Consider the following 17689-nt stretch of genomic DNA (forward strand, 5'->3'; position numbering starts at 1 on the left):
GTAATTAGGGTGGATTTCTTCCCCTCTCATCTGCTTATCCGTGTTGCGGGCTGGTTTTATGGCTAGCATCAGGGAGCGTGGGAAAAATGAGAAGCATTAGGAAACATATTTCCCGAGCCAGGCAAAGCTCGGGTCACTGGATCAAGCCAGAAGCTCTCGAGGGAGGACACGGGAGGGGGGGAACTGAGGGTTGGCCGCTCCAACGCGCCAGGGTATGGAAGGCTGCTGTGACGCATGGACTCAGCATGCAAAGCTGGGAGAGTTTCCAGAGCCCATCATGGAAGGAGAGGCAGGCTGAGGTCCCAATCCGGGCATCCGTTCGCAAGATGAAAACCCAAAGGAGAGGGCCTCCTTTGACCAGGTTTGTGCCCACCTCACAAGTCCTCCTTCAATTTTTGCTAGTGTGGGAATAACGAGCGACCTGCCTCCGTGGGCGGATCCAGGTTGGCTCTGTCTGGGACCTGCCTGTGTCCCGCGGCACGCGATTGCGCGCTGGGCCGGGGGCGGTAAATCTGGGTAATAAGGCGCCAGGGTTTGAGAGCGGGCTGGAAGCTGGAGCCCGGGAGTGGGGGTCGTTCCTCGTGGCCAGCTTTCAGGGGGACAGTAATGAAAACAAGCAGAGGAGAAGTAACCCAAGCAAAATGTGTTTGTCAGCAGAAGTTTTCCCTTTTTTCATCTTTTTGGCTATATAAATTTTTTTTATTGTACAAAAAGTCTAAAAAAAAAAAAAAAAAAGAGGAAGGAGTTGGGACAGAAGCAATGGTTATAATATACACAAGAGACTAACCCAAGTTACAGAACGAATGTAGTTTATACAACACAGAAGAGAAATAACTGAGACAATCATTAAACTTTTTCCTTTCCTGTAGCTTTTCCTAAAATGGTTTGTGACAGAGAAGCTGCGAATCCCGCTTGTTCTGCCCCGCCGTGCCAGGAGCGTGAGCTTCCTCCGGCTGCTCGTGCCTGATGCTTTCAAAGACCAAAGGTGTCGCCGTGGCTCATCCCTGGTAGCATCCGTGCGAGATTCACCCCTTGGGCGGGAGCTCTGCCGGGGCGGGGAGGAGGATGTCGTCTCCGAAAGGAGCTTTTTACCGGGGCCGCGGTGGGACGAGGCGGCCGCGCGCTTCTCCCGGCGGCTCATGGCTCGCACGCGGCAGCCCCGCGAACGAGGCGCCTTGCGGAGCGGCTCCGGTTTTGCCTGTGTGTGAGGGTCTCGGCTGCGATTTTGCGGGCAGAAAACAGGTGAATGTTGTAACTCCGACGCCTCCCGGGGCGCCCTTTGGGGACGATGCTCGCTGCAGCGGTCGGGACGTCGGGGCTGGGAGGATCGTTGATTTTCAGCTGCATTACCCAGAAACCCACGCGCGCTCGTCGCGCCTCGGGAGGGCGCGCGGCATCGCCGGTCACCCGAGTGCCTCGGACGTGATTTAAAGCCTCGCAACAGCCCCGTGAGGTAGATGTTATCCTTGAAGCAGGCACGCGAGGAGGAAGGAATGCGCTGAAGACGAGCGGGACGTCCGGCAGCCGCTGCCCGAAACCCGAGCGGGACGTCCGGCACCTCAGCATCGTCGCTGGCCGTGGGACCGCGCCGCAGCGGAGCAGGGCAGAGGGAAACGTCTCCTCTGGCAGCAAGGAAAAAACATCAAGACGCACATGAACTAATCCTCACGCACAGCAAGTACAAGAAGAGAAAGCACGGACATAAAAGCGTCTCCTGTCGAGCCCTAGCTGTGTGGCAAAGGAAATCCTGTACCAGTCTCTTAAATTTTCTTTAACCTTCCATAGTGCAAATGGTACCTTAGCACAAAGCAGTCTCTCGTTACAGAAGTTTTTACAGTGAACATTCAGCGTTCCCGAGTCAGATGCTTCGCTTCGCTCCTGCCGTTCGGGAAGAATCGCATCTCCTCTCGCCATCAGCTCCGGCCTTCGCGCCGCTCCTCGGCTCCGGCACGGTGACGTTTGGGCCTCAGCGGGAAGGACGGGCACGAGGCGGGGATGGGCTGCGCGGCCGGGGCGCCGGCGCCGCTGGGAAACGCTCCGCGGCTCCTCCCGAGGTTCCTCCTGGGAGCCGCGGCAGGAGCTGGCGAAGCGAACCCAGCCGTTGGGGGACGCGGACGTTGCCAGAGCGCTGGCCGCGCTGGTGCCCAGCGGAGGTGCCGGGAAGCCGCCGGGAGTCCCAGGTGAGGGCTGGGAGCTGAAAGCTCTGAACTCTTTGATTTTTTTTTTTTGATTTTAAATATTTTATTTATTTATTTATTAAAAAAGATTTTTTTGATGTTCAAGTGCTGTGTTTGGTCATGTGATTAACCCCCCCCTCCCCCAACCAACAGTGGCCTTTTGGTCATGCGATTTGAACCCGCCGAGCCCCCCCTCCCCGCCCCGCGGCCTCCGTCCTGAGCCATCGACCTCGTAAACTCATCTCTGCATCTCCAGATACCCAATTAAAAACAAAAAAAACAAAAAAAAACAAAAACAGAAAAACAAACAGAAAAACGGAAACGGACGAACAAAAATAAGCTAAGACGTTTTGCACAGTAACAATACACAGTGTAAATAATAATATAGCGATGGGGCTGGGAGCACCCCCCACCCGGCCGGGCCGGCCTGCCCTCGGCCCTGGGGGGCTCTGGCACCAGTCAGCCCTGGGCACTGGTCCCACTGCCCGGGGCAGCCCCGTCCGTCCTTCTTCGGCGCCACCTGCCTGTAAAATCCGCCCTGGGCCGGCGCGGGGGCTTTTGCGGGGCGGCCGGTCGGCGGCTCCGGCGTGGGGTCGCGCTCCCCCTTCCCCGGGACGGTGCCGCCATCCTCGGCCCCGGCTCCGGCGCGGGGGGAGGACGAAGGCGGCCGTGGTTCGGCCCTCGCCGCCGGCGTCCTCTCCCCAGCCCGCCGCCGCCGCGGCTCCCGGCTCCTCCTCGGACACCGCAGCGTTCGAGGCTCTTCAAAACGGCCTCAGCGCGAGCGGGTGCCCCGTGGGAACGGCCCCATCTCTCATCGCCGTCTTTCCCATCTCTCGTTGCTGCCATGACGTTTCTCCCCGCTCCGGGGCTTGGCGAGGCCAGTGCCGGGAAGCCGTCCTGGGTTGGAAAGAGCCGGCGGCGCGCGCGTTCCCCGGGAAGGGCCACGTGACTCCAAGTATGTGGCCCGGGGCCATATCTCAGGTCAGCGAAGAACGACGCCGTCTGCAAACTGGACCGGGCTCAAGCATGTAACGATGGTCGCGGAGGAAGGGAGGGAGGGATCGATCCCAGCCGGAGCTCGGCTTCGCTCCACCTGGAACGGTGCTGCCTCACCCAGGGGCTTTGTGCCCGTTCCCGGCCGCTTCGGAGCGCCCTTTTCCCGGCACGTGGATCCGCTCCCTGGTGCTTCTGGCCGCTGTGGCTGGTGTCTCGGCGGTGCCCGGGAGGGGGGAACCGGCCTGGCTGCTGGAGGGGGCAGGACGGTGCTTTCGCCTCGCTTGGCCGCGGCCGCGTGCGGCGGGATGCGGGGAGCCGGCGCAGCCCGGCCCTTTGCAGCGATGGAGGGGGGAGGCGATGGCGGCTGCGGCCGGGCGCGATCGGAAACCGCTGGGGAGAAACGAACCCGGGGAGCCGCACGATAAACCTGCGAGCGGCTTCCCCGCTGTGGCCGGTACCGGAACGGCCCCTTCCTCGTCTCCAAGGCGGAAAGCCCCGGCGGCGCGGGCGGGCAGGGAGATCCCCCCTCTGCGACGCGGGATGCTGCCCCCTCCTCGGGCGCTCCGCGGAGAGGGACCGGCACGGCCGGAGGGAGCAGCTCCCCAAAAGGCACTAAACAGCAGGGAGAGGGGATGCGTCGCCCTCCCGGTCCGGCTGCCGGCGGTTGGGGGGGATGTTTCCCCTGGGGGAGGCCGGGCAGGGGAGGGAGGCTTGCGTCGGCGTCTCGCGCGATATCCGACAGCCGCTCGGACGCGGCCGTCTCCGGAGCCAGCAACGAGCCGTCTAAGTGCCGGTGCGGGGCGCCGGGGGGCTCCGGCCCCTGCCAGCCCCGAGGCCGCCAGCCTTCCTCCCCGCGGGGCCGGGAGCCGCGGCGCGGCGGCGCCTGCTGCTGCTCGTGGCTGCCCGCCTGCGGCTCGGTGCTTTGCGGCCGAGCGGTGCCCGGCGCCCCGGCCTGGCCGCGGAGGCTCCCGACGAGACCCCCGACCTGCCCCGCGGGCGTCTTCCTCCTCGGGGGGCATCAGCGTGGAAACGGGATCTCTGCTCCCCGGCAAAGCGCCCAGCCGTCGTTTTCGACCCTGCCCCGCACCCAGCAGCGCGAGGAAGAGCCGTTCTCGTTCCCGACTCCTGCCAAGAGCTCAAGCTGCAGGATTTATTTGGCTTGCGCGCGCAGAAACCCCCCCGCGCCGCAGCAGCGGGAGGTTAAAGGGCAGCGATGGCCGGAGCCGGAGCAGATGGACTAAACGAGGTGCCTCGAGGTGGCAACGGCGGCAGCGCTTCCTGATCCCCATGCCGCTTCCTTCCCTTTCCCTCGGCGCGCGGCTCCCTTCCGTCCCCTCTGTCGGCGCTGGCTCCGCCGCGGGGCTCCTGTCGCTCCCTTTCGGGCCCGGCCGCTTGCGCCTCTCTGCACGGTGCGCCAGGAACCCGAAGCACCCGGCGCCCTAAGTGCTTCGGCGCTCGGCTCCGCGGGGCCGCCGCCGCCTCCCCGCTCTCCGGAGCGGCCTCGTCTTCGTAAGCGCTTTGAGCCGGGGACAAGTGCTAAATATCCCGGCCCCACGGTGCTTCCCCGGAGCCGGCGGCTCTGTCGGCGCCGCGCCGCATCTCGCCCGGAGCGGTCCCTAAGTGCTACGCGGGAGTACGGACGTGCCGAGGGACGGCGGGTGCTGCCGGCCGGGGGGAGAGGAAGAGCTGCAGGAGCATCCCGGAGCCAGAGCCGCCTAACGCCCGACCCCTTCGGATAAGTGCTAGGGCCGGGCCGCGGGGCTCTTCCGTGCAGGAGGCGGTTTCCTTCCCGGCGCGGCGGGCAGGGAGGTGCCGGGGCCGCGGCGTGCCGTGCCGGCAGCCTGGCGCCGGGGCCGGCCGCCCCGCGACGGCTCCCAGATGGGAGCAGCGCCGTCGCCGCTTGCATCACTCGGGTGGCGGCGGCGGCGCGAGCGGAGGGGAGATGCCGGAGCAGCGGGGACGGATGAACTCTTGAGAAACCGGGATCCTGTTCTCATGCGAAAATAATCCAAACATCGAGGGCAGAGGGGGAGGCAAATGTGCCGCATAAGCAGAATTTCTCCCCAGCCAGCGCCTCCGTCCAATTCTGGCCCGTGCCTCCTCCAGATAACCCCGCTCCGTCGCCCGTCCTCCCTCCGGCAGCGAAGACGGGGCCCCGGCTCGGAGGAGCCCCACGGAGCCGCCCGGCTCCCGCGGCCGCTTTGCGGGAGCGCCGGGGCCAACGCGTGCGGTGTCCTGCAGGCAGCCGGCGGCGCCGGGGCTGAAGCGCGGAGGCGGCTCGCACGGGAGTCGATGCCATCGAGCCGTCCCCGCCGCGGGGCCCGGGGGCTGCCGGCGGCGGCGGTGGTGGATGCCACCAGCCGGTCCCCGAGGGCACGGCGGGACCGGGGCGCCGAGGGAGGGGAGAGGCCAGCGCCCGCCCCAGCAGGGTTGCCAGCGGCAGAGCGCTAGCCGGAAGGGTTAATTAATAAATAAATAAATTAAACAAGGGAGACGGGTCCCTCCCGGGCCGGACCTGCCGCCTGCGCGCGGGTGGCCCCGGCGGCCCCGTCCCGGGGGCTCCCGCAGTTCTTGCTCCGGCAGCGCTCCCAGGGTGCCCCGTCCTCGCGCCGGGCTGGAGCGGGAGCCCTCGGGGGCTTTTGGGGATGGGTCGGACGTGCGGAGCGAGCCGCGGGCACCGGAGCCGTGCCGGGAGCCGGCAGGACGAGCCCCACGGCGCGGGACGCCCCCCCCTCCGCGAGAAATGCCGGCGATCCGGGGAAGTCTCCCTCCGCGCTGGGCGCGTGGCTCCTCCGCGTCGCTGTAGCTGCCTGAACTTTCCCCGGTTTGGTCTGAAGCCAGAGAAACCCAGGTGGAAGAAGAGTCCCTCGGTGGCCACGTCGCCGTCCGATCCGGTGGCTCCGGCCGGGGGGGGGGCCGCGGGCCGGGCTGCCCCCGCCCTCCTCCGTACGGTTGCTTATTGCACGATGCATGTCGAAGCGCAGGTTTGGTGCAGTATTTCTCCGTGGGATTTTATTCTCTCTCGTTCCCCGACATTCAAAGGAATTTCAACGCTTGTTCTTTGTATGTAAAAAATAAAAATAATAATAATAATAATAATAATAATAAAATAAAAAAAACAGTGGAAGAAAAGATGAGTCTGTTGGTTGGAAGTGGGGGGCCCGGGGCGGAAGGGGCAGCACCAGCTGGGGTCTAAGAGCATCCACATCTGTCAACTACCATGCCCGGGATCTTGCCGTAGATGATCTGCTGTTTGTCATTGAAGTAAAGCATGTTGATGGGGGACATCTTGGTGGGGGTGCAGCAGGGCCCCGCCGAGCCCCGGGGGTTGGCCTGCTGCACCAGGTGGGTGTGCGGGTACTTCTGCATGAACATGTACTCGCACTGCCCCGAGCAGTAGTTGGCTTTGTATCTCTTGGGGGCGATAATCCAGTCCCAGCCAAAGGCCTCGAAGTCGACGGTGAGCGGGTAGCGGCAGCAGCGCGACTCGGTCGAGTGCTCGTCGCAGTCGAGCCCCAGGTTCCTCCGCGAGCGCTTGTTGTTCTCCAGCACCCGCAGCTCCATGAAGGGGTGCTGGGGAGAGAGGGGCACCCTGAGCCCGGCCCTGGCCCCAGCACCCGCGTGCCCGTGGCCCCCCGTGACTGTCCCCAAGGAGCTGTGACCGTCCCCATGGAGCCGTGACCATCCCCAGGGAGCCATGACCATTCCCATGGGGCTGTGACTGACCCCATGGAGTGGTGACCGTCCCCATGGAGCCAAGACCATCCCCATGGGGCTGTGACTGACCCCATGGAGTGATGACCATCCCCATGGAGCCAAGACTATCCCCATGGAGCCAAGACCATCCCCATGGGGCCATGACCATCCCCATGGAGCTGTGACCATCCCCGTGGGACCACAACCAGTCCCATGGGGCCGTGAGCATCCCTAGGGAGCTGTGACCATCCCCACGGGGCTGTGACTGTCCCCAAGGAGCTGTGACCATCCCTGTGGGGCTGCAGCCAGCCCTGTGGAGCTCTGACCATCCCCAGGGAGTCATGACTGTCCCCACAGGGCTGCGACCATCCCCATGGCATGGTGACCATCCCCATGGGACCATGACTGTACCCATGGAGCTGTGACCATCCCCATGGAGCTGTGACCAGCCCCACAGAACTGTGACTATCCCCAGGGAGCTGTGACATCCCCACGAAGCCATGACCATCCCCACGAAGCTGTGAGCACCCCCAGGGAGCCGTGACCATCCCCACAGCCGGGGCAGTGCTGGGCGCTGGGACCAGCGCGGTGCCCCGGCGAGCCCCGACCACCCTCCTCCCCGGGGCTGCCCCCCACGCCCCACGGCAGCGCGGGCACCGCGGCCATCACCTACCAGCCCTTCGGCCCCGGGGCCCAGTGAGGTGACGGCCAGGTCGTTGCCGTTGGGGTCGAAGGCGTTGATCTCGATGCCCCAGTTGTTCTGCGGCTGCTTGAACCAGTTCTGCAGCACGTGCTTGAAGTCGATGCTCTGCCAGTGCCCGATGCGGGAGTTGAGGTCTATCTTGAGCGAGCGGATGCGGATGTGGCGGCTGCCCTCCTCCGTCACCGGCTTCAGGCGGAGGATCTGCAGGTAGACGGTGGAGGTGTGCTGCACCGGCCGCAGGTACACCCACAGCTGCGCCTTCACCACCTTGGTGAACATGATCTTGGGGCTGAAGTTGAAGAAGCAGCAGTGGGGGTTGCCCTCGATCTGCACCGCGGGGTCCGCTGCGGGGAGGAAGGAGGTGTCAGGGGCCACCGCGCCGGCGGTCCCCTCCGCCTGGCCGCCCGCCCTCCCCGCCACCGCCGCCGCGTGCCGGGAGCATTGCCGCACCTTGCGGCGCTGCCTCCCCCCCTTGTGCCGGGGCGTCCCGGGGCCTCCCGCGCGCCGGGGCCGCTGCAAACTCCTCCTCGGTCATTAGGAGTTGAAGGTCGGGCCGGAGGTCGCCGGAGGGGTCATTTCCCCTCCATCCGCAATAAGGGCTCGGAGCTGCCCCCTGACCCCGCGTCGCCAGGGACTCGGGATCCCCGGCGGGCAGCGTGCCGGTGGGGATGCTGCGGGGCGGCACCGCGGGGCCCAGCCGAGCGCGGGGGCCACGGAGCACCTGCGGAGCCGCCGACGGCCCCCTGCCCTCCCACCGCCCGGGGTCCCGCTCCCGGCCCTGCCGGAGAGGCCGTGTCCCCCGGCGGGTCCCCGCTCCGCTTGCAATCCTGAGCCCGGTGCAGAGCCGCGTTGCAGCCCCAGCGAGCAGCCCCGGATGCTGGATGCGCTGCATGGGAACGGCCACATGCTCGGAGTTGGAGGTGACGGCGGCGGCCGCCCCGCGGACCCAGCGGGACGCTCGTCCCGGATGCCGGCTGCCTGGGGACCCACCGCATCCCACCAGCCCTCCCCCAGCCCCGCGGCAGCACCCAGCACGGAAAAACCCTGCTTCCCGGCTCGGCAAACATCTGTGTCAAATTGAGCTGGGAATTTCCCCCCTCTCCCGCCCGCAGCCCCCTCCTCCTGCCACGCACCGGTCAGGTTTAATAGCACCCAGCTGCAGCGCGGGGCCATTTGCTGCGCGCGAGGCCTCCCCGAACGCGCCAGGGTCACGACACCGGCCGCAGCCCCGGGAATGCCAAACCGCGGCCATGTGGCCCCCGCGCCCCCCTGCCGCGGCTCGCGCCGCCCTGAGCGGCAGGGCCGGGGGGGCTGCCCACACCCCTCCCAGCAATTTGCCCCAGGGCCGGGCCCCCCCCCCCGGCACCCACCAAGCCGCTTCCTCGGGGCCTCGGAGCAAATCCCCTTGGCTTTGCCGGGCGGTCGCCGGTGGGACGTGGCCCCGGCACGTCCCGCGTGGGCAGGCAGGAGGCCGCCTCGACGGGCTCCCCGCCGCGCTCGGTGCACGGGGCTCTTGGCTGGCCCACGGCTCCTCACCGGAGCTCGTCCCGTGGTTGCCGCTTCGCTCCGGAGCCACGGTGGCCCCGGTGCGCGGCAGGACGGCTCGCTCCCGCGCGGCGAGCCCGGTCCCGGCGGCGGCCTCGTCGGAGGGGCCGCGGGCGAGGGGTGCCAACGCGGCCCCGCCGTGGCTGTGCCGTGCCGAGCGGCTCCGGGCACGCCGGCTGCCGCCGGTGCCAAGATGCTCGTCCCGTCACTGTGGCAACGGGGGGATAAAGGTTACCGGGACATCGGCCACAGCTGAGTATGTGCCGGCGGCGCAGGGGCGGCCCCGAGCCCCCCGCTCCGGCGCTCTTTGTTCCCGGCCCGGCGCACGGAGGGGGCGGCCGAGCCCCGGCACCCCGCTCCGGGCTCTCGCCGTTAACCCCTCGGCGGCCGCGCGGGGCCGGCGGGGGGCTCGTGCGGCCCCCCGGGGTGCCGGGCCGGCGGGGCGCGTGGCGGCGGCGGCGGTGGGACGGGCCCCGCCACGTGCCAGCTCCTGGCGGCTGCCCGGCCTCTGCCCCGCTCCCGCCTCCGCTCGGCTCCCCCTGACCTTGAGCGGGGCCGCGGGCTGCACCGATGGTCCCGGACCCCCTGCCACCCCCCGGCCCCGCGGCGGCTCCGGGGGCAGGGGCTTCGCGGCACCCCCGTCCCTCCCTCGCCCCTCATTAACTGCCCCTCCACCCCGGAGGTCGCAGGGGTCATGGGTAGCCCATAAATGGTTTTAGGACCCAATTAACCTTCCCGAGTTTCTTGTGCAGTTAAAAAAAAAAAAAAAGGGGGGGTGGAGGGGGGGTGCTGAGGGTTGTGGCTTCGGATTAAACCCGGGGCGAGGGGGGCGGCCGGGGCGGGCGAGGGGAACCCGAGAGCTTTATGGCTCTGCCGCCTATAAAGCCTTTCCCTCCTTCTGTTCAGGAACCATAAAAACCCACACAATTGCCAAGGGGAGGCAAAGAGGGGAGGAAAAAAATCATAATAATAACGGTGCGGAGAGGGGCCGGGGCTGCGCACATCGGGGGCACCGGACGGGGCAGCCCAGGCCCGGCAGTGCATCCAGCTGCGGGATCAGGGGCTGCGGGATCAGGGGCTGCGGGATCAGGAGCTGCGGGATTGGGGGCTGCAGGATCAGGGGCTGTGGGATTGGGGGCTGCGGGATTGGGAGCTGCGGGATTGGGAGCTGCGGGATCAGGGACTGCGGGATTGGGGGCTGCGGGATCGGGGGCTGTGGGATTTGGGGCTGCGGGATCAGGGACTGCGGGATTGGGGGGTCACGGGCTGGGGGTCCCCCGGGAGCACTGGCCCTGCTGGGGCCTGGGCCGGAGGGGAGGAGGGGCTGCACTCCGGTATTTATTTTGGGGCCCCCCGAGCTGTTAAGGGGCGGGAAGGGGGGGCCGGGGGGAGCAAGCGTTAACGCGGCGCGGGGAGGAAAGCCCCAGCGTGTTGTCAATTTTATGGGTAATAAAATTTCAAAGCCGCCCGAGTCTATTAATGCCTGGGAAGGAAATTCGTCAAGGGGCTGACGGAGGAGAGCGCCTCACACTTCCCTCCCTTCCGCTCGCCCTTCACACCCGCCCGGGCCGCGCCGGGGCCGTCGGGGGGCCGCCGGGGGGCCGCCGGGGGGGCCCGGCGCCGCCGCCGCCGCCGCCGCAGCCGCACAGCCTCACCTAGCGGCTCGAGCAGGTGGAGCGGGGGGCCGCGGCGGGGAAACTGAGGCACGGCGGGGCGCCGAGCAGCCGGGCGGCCCCGGAGCAGGCGCCCACGGACGGACGGACGGACGGACGGACGGAGCCACGTTACGGCGAAGCAGACCCGCTGCACCCCGATGTCGCTGCCCCGCCGGCCCCAGCGCCCCGCCGGGGGAGCCCGGGGGCTGGAGCCCGCCGGAGCCCCTCACCGCGGCCTCGGGCCTGGCCCCGGGGCAGCGCCGGGCCCCAGCGGGCCCTGCTCTCGCCCGGCCCCGGCACGTGCTGCGCGGGGCACCGTGAGGCCCCTGGCATCGCTCCCTGCGCCGGGGCTCGGGCACCGGCTGCCCCGCGGTCCCGGCCCGGTGCCATCGCCTGTGCGGGACGGACGGGGGTCCCCGGGCACAGGCTCCGGTGTCCCCCCTGCTGCGCGGCCCGGGGGCAGCGGCGTCCCCCCGGCCTGGCCTGCACCGGCCGCCGCCGGCTCCCGCCCCCCCGGCCCCGGGGGCTGCTCTGGGGCAGCCCGGGGGGCAGCGCTTGGGGGGCCGCCGGGGGCCCAGCCTCCCCCTCCGGGTGCCCCCACGGGGACAGGTCATCCGGTGCCGGGTCCCGGGGCCCAGACCCAGTCCCGGTGCCCGGATCCAGTACCCCGGACCCAGCGCCGGTGCCGGGTCCCAGTACACGGTGCTGGTGCCGGGTCCCCGTGCCCAGACCCGGTCCCAGTGCCGGTGCCCACTGCAGGGTCCCGGTGCCCGGCACCTCGTCCCAGTCTCAGCGCCGGGTCCCGGTGCCTCGTCCCGGTGCCCAGCGCCGGGTCCCAGTGCCCAGTGCCAGGTCCCAGTTCCCCCTTCCAGTGCCGGGTCCCAGTGCCCCGTCCCGGTGCCCGGTGCCGGGTCCCGGTGCCCAGTTCCCCCTCCCGGGTCCCGGTGCCGGTGCTCCGAGCCGGCTCCCGGCCGGGCCGTCCCATCCCGTCCCCGGGTCTCCGTGCGGAGCCGCGGCTCGGTGCGAGGCTGCCCGGTGCCCCGGCGGGTGCAGGGAGCCCCGGGGGGAACCGAGCGGCCCCGGGGGGAACCGGGGAACCCCGGGGAAAGCCGGGCAGCCCCGGGCGGAGGCAGGGAGCCCCGGGGGAAGTTGGGCAGCGCGGGGGGGAGATCGAGGAGCCCCGGAGGGACACGGGGGGTCCCGGAGGAACCGAGCGGCCCCGGGGGGAACCGGGCAGCCCCGGCGGAGGTCGGGGAGTCCCGGGGGGAACCGGGCAGCCCCGGAGGGGCACGGGGAGTCCCGGGGGAGGGCAGGGAGCCCCGGGGGGAGTCAGGCAGCCTGGGGAGGACACGGGGAGCCCCGGGGGGAGTCAGGCAGCCCGAGAGGGAGTCAGGCAGCCCGGGGGGGACGCGGGGAGCCCCGGGGGGAGTTCGGCAGCGCGGAGGGGGACGCGGGAGTCCCAGGGGAAGCCGGGCTGCCGCGGGGGGGCTCGGGGAGCGGCGGGGGGAGCCGGCGAGCCCCGGGGCGCCGGCGCCTCTCGCGGCACGGAAAGTTGCCGGCGGGGGAGGGGGCCCGGCGGGGCCGGGGCCGGGCGCGGGGGGCCGGCGGCGGCGGCGGCGGCGAAGTTTGCGGGCGCGGGCGGGCGGAACAAAGGCGGCACTGACTTTCCTGGGCCATGCTGATGACGGTCTCGGTGGTGGCGTGGTACTCGTCCTCCTCCAGGTACTCGTCGTGCTGCAGCGAGTCGCCCTGGAAGTCGTGGAGGTCGAGGATCTGCTGGAGCGGCGGCGCCTTGGGCAGCAGCTGGTTCACCACCTCGCGGGTGATGTTGGGCGCTTCCTTGAGGCGCAGCTTGCTCAGGATCTGCGACTTGATGCTCTCCAGCCGCATCTCCTTGCTGTGCCGCCGCCAGAGGCACACGGGGCAGGCGGGCTCGGCGGCGGGGGGCTGCGCGCCCGCCGGGCCCCCCGCGCACAGCGCCAGCAGCCACAGCAGCACCGGGGCCATGCCGGGGCCTTCCCCGCCGGCCCCCGCCGCGGCGCGCCGGGCCCGGGCCGGCGGAGCGGGGCGCGGAGCGGGGCGCGGAGCGGGGCGGCGGCGGCGGCGGGGCGCGGAGCGGGGCGGCGAGGGGCCGGGGGGGGAAAAAAAAAGCGGCGGCGGCGGCCCCGGGGTTTTATATCCCAAGTGAAGTGTGTCGTCAGCGGCCTTGATTGGCTGCGGGCGCACAAAAGAGGTTCTGGCAGGGGCTTGTCACCAGCGAGCCGCCGGCCCCCGCGCACCGGGCACGGCCCGCCGCGCCCCGCACGCCGCCGCCCGGCCCCCGGCCCGGCCCGGCCCCGCCGCCCGCCCGCCCGCCCCCGCCCCGCACCGGCCCCCGGCCCGGCCCCGGCCCCGGGCCGCCCGCCCGCCCCGGCCGGCCCCGCCGCCCGCCCCCGCCCCGCCCGGCGCCGGCCGCCCCCCCGGAGCACTTGCCGGGAGTTGGGTCCCGCCGCGCCCCGGCCCCGGCCCCGGCCCCGGCCCCGGCCCCGGTCCCGGTCCCGGTCCCGGTCCTGGTCCCGGCCCCCGCGGCGCGTCCGTCGCCCCCCGGGCCGTATCCTTAATCCTGCCCCCCGGTCCATCTCCCCCCGGCCCCCTCCCGGGCCGTGCTCCCTCACCCCATTCCGGCCTCTCCCCCCACCCCCCGCCCCCTCCCCACTTTGCTCGGTGCCCCCGGGGCAGCCCTGCGCACCTGGAGGAGGGAGGGAGGGAGGGAGGGAGAGGACGGAGGGATGGAGGGAGGGAGGGATGGAGGGATGGATGGAGAGAAGGATGGAGGGAGGGATGAAGGGAGGGATGGAGGGAGGGATGGAAGGTGGATAGAGGGAGGGCTGGAGGGAGGGAGGGATGGAGAGAAGGATGGAGAGAAGGATAGAGGGAGGGCTGGAGGGAGGGCTGGAGGGAGGGCTGGAAGGAGGGCTGGAGGGCCGGGGAGGGCAGGGGGGGAGGCCGGGGGGGCCGGGCCGGGGAAGGGCGCCCTGCTCGTCTTCCTCCGACCGGCTCCGCTCCGGCCTCGGCCCCGCAGCGGCAGCAGGGGCAGAGCCGCGGCTCGCCGGGAGACCCCGCCGGTGCTGCCCCGCGGCTCCCGCCGGCGGACGGGGCGGGCAGGCCCGGGGCTCGCCGTGCTTGGGGCCCCGTCGGGCCGCCGGCGCCGGTGCCGGCCCGTCCCGTCCCGTCCCGTCCGCCGGCGCCATCAGAACCATGGAGAGGGCAAGAGGGAGGCGCGGCCGCTCCCGCACCCCGGGGCCGCCCCGGCCCGGCCCCGGTTCTTGCCCCGGTTCTTGCCCCGGCCCGGTCTCGACGGCGGCGGCAGCGGGGCTCCCCGGGCCCGGCCCGGCGCGGTCCGCGACGCTCCGCAGAGGCTCCGCTCCTCCTCGGGCCGGCGCCCCGACGGGGCGGCGGGGGAAGACCGGGCGGCCCGACGGGAGGGGGCGAGCGGTACCGGGCGGTGCGTCGGGGCCCGGCGGCGCGGCCCGCTGCCCCCGGGGGTCCCCGGTGCACTGGCCCGGGGCCGGTGCGCGGCGGGGGCCGCCCGCCAGGGGGCGCCGCGGCGCCGCTCCGGAGCGGGCGCGTCCACACCGGCCCGGTAAACCGGAGCGGGGCTCAGCGCCGGGCTTCGAGCGCCACCTCGCGGCTCCGGGGGGGAACCGCAGCCCCCGCCGCACCGGCCGCCCCCGGGCAGGGAGGGGGGCCCGGACGCCTGGGTCCCCGGCGGGCAGTGCGGGGCCGGGAGGACCTCGGGGGGCGCAGGGGGAACCGGAGCGGCCCCGCCGTTACCGGCCGGGACCCGGGATTTCCCTATGGCAACACCGATGACATCACCGCGCCCGGGAGCCGCATCCTCGCGTCGGCGCTGATGTCATCAGCCCGTTGCCAGGGAAACGCAGGGCCCTCGGCGGAGCCGGACGCCTGGGTCCTGCCGGAGCTATCGCAGCGTGAGCGGGGCGGGAGCAGCCGTCAGGGCAAGAGCGGGATGGGAGCCCGGACGCCTGGGCCCCCCGCGCAGCACGGCAAAGCCGGGGGAGGCGGCGGCGCGCAGGACGCCTGGGTCCGCTCCCCGGCGGCGGCGGCGGCGGCGGCGGGGCGGGAGGCCGGCGGCTCGGACGCCTGGGCCCCGGCGGCGGCGCCGGGCTGCGGAGCCGAAGGGGTTAAGGCGGCGGCGTGACGTGCCCGGGTCCCGCCCCGACGGCGCGGCGTGCGGGCCGCAGCGGGGCCGCCGCGCAGCAGCTGTCAGCGGCGCCGGTAACGGGAGCGGCGCGGGCGGCCCCGGCCCCGGGGGGGGGGGGAGGAGCGCGGCGTGACCCCCCCTCCCCGCGCGGCGGGTCCCGGCGCGAGGTGTCACCCCACGTGGCGGGGCCCCACGCACGGGCATCCCCCCCCCCCCCGTCGGGGTGCCCCTGCCCGGGGATCCCCAGCATCGCTGCGGCGCCCCTTTCGGTGGGGGGGGCCGGGGGGGCCCGTCCCCTCTAGGCAGGGCTGGGGGGGGCCCGGCTGCCCCATGGGTGCAGCCCCTCGGCCCCATAGCGGGGGGCTGAGATGCTCGGGGAGGGGGTGCGCGGCCCCCTTTTTCCACCTCGCTCTGGGGGTGCAGCTGGGCCCCGGGGCCCCCCAGGCCCGGCTGAGCCGGGGGGGGGGGTATGATTGCCCCCCTCCTGCCCCCGGCGCTGGGGACGGTCCCTCGCCCCCATCCACGTCCCCACATCTGGGCCATGGCCAGGCCGCCTGCACATCTGGCAGCGATTTGGGCTAATTTTAGCCCGGACCCCACCCCGGGGCCCCTGCGGGTGCCAGGCCTGGGGATGAGCCAGGTCCTGAGTGGGGCAGGATGCGGCCCGCGGGGATCCCCACACCCTGCAATTACGGGCCTGGCGCTGAGCCTTCCGGCACTGGATTTAGCGCCGGCTATTTGGGGACGAGCTACTGCCTGCGCCGTGCGGGAACGGCCAGGGGCTGCCGTCCCGGCGTCCCGCGTGGGGCAGGGCCGTGGGGAAGGTGGGGGGGGACGTGGCGGGGGACCCGCTAAGTGCCCGTTCCCCCCACACCCCCCCGCAGCGCTGTGCCGCCCCGCGCCATGGCGGGGCTGCTGAAGAGCCTGGTGAGCGTCTCGGAGAAGGCGGCCCACATCGCCCGGCTGTGCCGCCAGGAGGACGCCCTCTTCCACCTGCTCGTGGCCGAGAAGACGGGCGCCGACAAGAACGAGAGGTTCGTGCAGGACTTCAAGACCCTGGCGGATGTGCTCATCCAGGAGGTCATCAGGCACGACGTGGGGAAGGAGGTAGGGGCCCGCGGGGGGGGCGATGTGTGGGGCCTGGCCCCCGGCCCGCCGGGGGGGGTCCCCGGGGTGCCCCCAGCATCCGCAGCATTTCTGGGGTGCCCGGCTGAGCCGCCCCTTCCCGCTTCGTCTCCCAGTTCCCGGAGCTGCGGGACCACATCTGCGGGGAGGAGTCCAATGAGTTCGGGAACGGGCTGGGTGAGTGGCTGCGGGGGGGTCGCGGAGGCGGGGGGCCTGGGGGCCCGGGCCCTGACCCCCGCCCGCCCGCCCGCCCGCAGGGGAGACGGTGGCGGTGCGGGTCTGCGCCACGCAGGGCGACACGGCGGCGCTGCTCTGCCGCGTGCTGGACCGCAACCGGGAGGCCGCCGAGCTCCTGGCGGCCGCCGTGCACCAGGACGTGGCGCTGGCGGACGCCGAGCTGGACGCCGTGGCGCTGAGCATCCCCGCCGAGGACCTGGCCATCTGGATAGACCCCATAGGTGAGGGGCTGGGAGCAGGCGGGGGGCTGCAACCCCCCCCTCCACGGCTGGTCCAAGCCTCGGGCGTCTCCGCACCATCCCCGCGGCCGGGATGGGGCTGAGGCCTGGCAAACTCGACTCCGCCCGCAGACTCCACCAACGAGTACATCCGCGGGTGCGAGGACGTGGCCCCCGTGGAGGGGATCTACCCGTCGGGGCTGCGCTCGGCGCTGGTGCTCATCGGGGCCTACGACCGGCACACGGGCTGCCCCGTGCTGGGCGTCATCAACGAGCCCTTCTTCCGCAGGGACCCGCTCACCCGCAGGTAACGGGGCCGCCGGGGGGCACGTGGGTCCCCCCCCCGCTGCTCCCTGCCCCACGGCCTGCGCCCCCCCCTCTGCCCCCCGCTGCGGGGCCTGGGGGGGGGGGGTCCCGGCTCGGCCGCTGAGCGTCCCCATCCCGCCGTGCCCGCAGGTGGCACGGGAGGTACCACTGGGGCGTCTCGTACCGGGGCGCGCGGCTGAGCTCGCTGAGCCCCCCGCCGCTGCGCCCGCAGCCCGCCGTGGTGCTGAGCCGGGCCGAGACGGCGGCGGTGCGGGGGGCCCTGGCGCCGCTGTGCGGCCCCCGCCTCCGCTTCGCCGCCGGCGCCGGCTACAAGATGCTCTGCGTCATCCTGGGGCTGGCGGACGCCTACGTCCTCTCCGAGGGCAGCACCTTCGCCTGGGACGCCTGCGCCCCCCACGCCATCCTGCGGGCGCTGGGCGGCGGCGCGGTGGCGCTGGCGGGGGCCGTGCGGGGCCGGCGGGAGGGCGACGCCGCCGCCGCCGCGGGGCCCCCCCAGCTGCTCTACAACCGCCCGGCCGAGGGGGCGGCGGGGGCCCAGCGCTGGGCCAACCGGGGGGGCCTCGTGGCCTACGCGCACCCCCAGCACCTGGAGGCCGTGCTGGCCGCGCTGGCCGCCGTGCCGGGGCTCTGAGCCCCCCCCCCTTCCTCCTCCCCATCCCGGGGGGGGGGCCGCGGGGACCGGGGGCAATTGGGACCGTGGGGCACAGGGGGCAGGGACCCGGGGCGGCTGGACGCCAGGGTGTGGGGCAGCCGGGACCCCGGGCTGGGGGGTGGTTGGGACCCCGGATGTGGGGCGGTGCGGGAGC

At 71.8% G+C, this 17689-nt stretch overlaps 2 protein-coding genes across 2 annotated transcripts; one reads left to right on the forward strand and one right to left on the reverse strand.

Annotated features, from left to right (window-relative positions):
* Positions 1–4190: 4190 nt before the first annotated feature.
* Positions 4191–12779, reverse strand: GDF11 (growth differentiation factor 11). The gene is made up of 3 exons (XM_067313991.1): positions 12437–12779; positions 7543–7916; positions 4191–6746 (listed from the first exon to the last, which is right to left on the reverse strand). Exons 1-3 carry the CDS (start codon positions 12777–12779, stop codon positions 6366–6368), a joined length of 1098 nt encoding a protein of 365 aa, XP_067170092.1. The 3' UTR covers positions 4191–6365.
* Positions 12780–14948: 2169 nt separating this feature from the next.
* On the forward strand, positions 14949–17569 carry INPP1 (inositol polyphosphate-1-phosphatase). Its single transcript, XM_067313990.1, has 6 exons — positions 14949–15050; positions 15861–16083; positions 16218–16278; positions 16359–16559; positions 16689–16863; positions 17013–17569. Exons 2-6 carry the CDS (start codon positions 15880–15882, stop codon positions 17512–17514), a joined length of 1143 nt encoding a protein of 380 aa, XP_067170091.1. The 5' UTR covers positions 14949–15050; positions 15861–15879; the 3' UTR covers positions 17515–17569.
* Positions 17570–17689: the final 120 nt, after the last annotated feature.

Source organism: Apteryx mantelli, chromosome 33, assembly GCF_036417845.1.
Source record: "Apteryx mantelli isolate bAptMan1 chromosome 33, bAptMan1.hap1, whole genome shotgun sequence".
In the NCBI taxonomy this organism is placed as follows: domain Eukaryota; kingdom Metazoa; phylum Chordata; class Aves; order Apterygiformes; family Apterygidae; genus Apteryx; species Apteryx mantelli.

What these genes read in the sequence shown, in the direction of transcription:
- GDF11 (XM_067313991.1), bottom strand. Translation starts at nt 12,779, where the DNA reads ATGGCCCCGGTGCTGCTGTGGCTGCTGGCGCTGTGCGCGGGGGGCCCG. An exon ending in CATCAGCATGGCCCAGGAAA is followed by an intron (nt 7,917 to 12,436) that starts GTCAGTGCCGCC and finishes TCCTCCCCGCAG; the next exon opens with CGGACCCCGCGGTGCAGATC. An exon ending in GCCCCGGGGCCGAAGGGCTG is followed by an intron (nt 6,747 to 7,542) that starts GTAGGTGATGGC and finishes CTCTCTCCCCAG; the next exon opens with CACCCCTTCATGGAGCTGCG.
- INPP1 (XM_067313990.1), top strand. Translation starts at nt 15,880, where the DNA reads ATGGCGGGGCTGCTGAAGAGCCTGGTGAGCGTCTCGGAGAAGGCGGCC. An exon ending in TGAGTTCGGGAACGGGCTGG is followed by an intron (nt 16,279 to 16,358) that starts GTGAGTGGCTGC and finishes GCCCGCCCGCAG; the next exon opens with GGGAGACGGTGGCGGTGCGG. An exon ending in CATCTGGATAGACCCCATAG is followed by an intron (nt 16,560 to 16,688) that starts GTGAGGGGCTGG and finishes CTCCGCCCGCAG; the next exon opens with ACTCCACCAACGAGTACATC.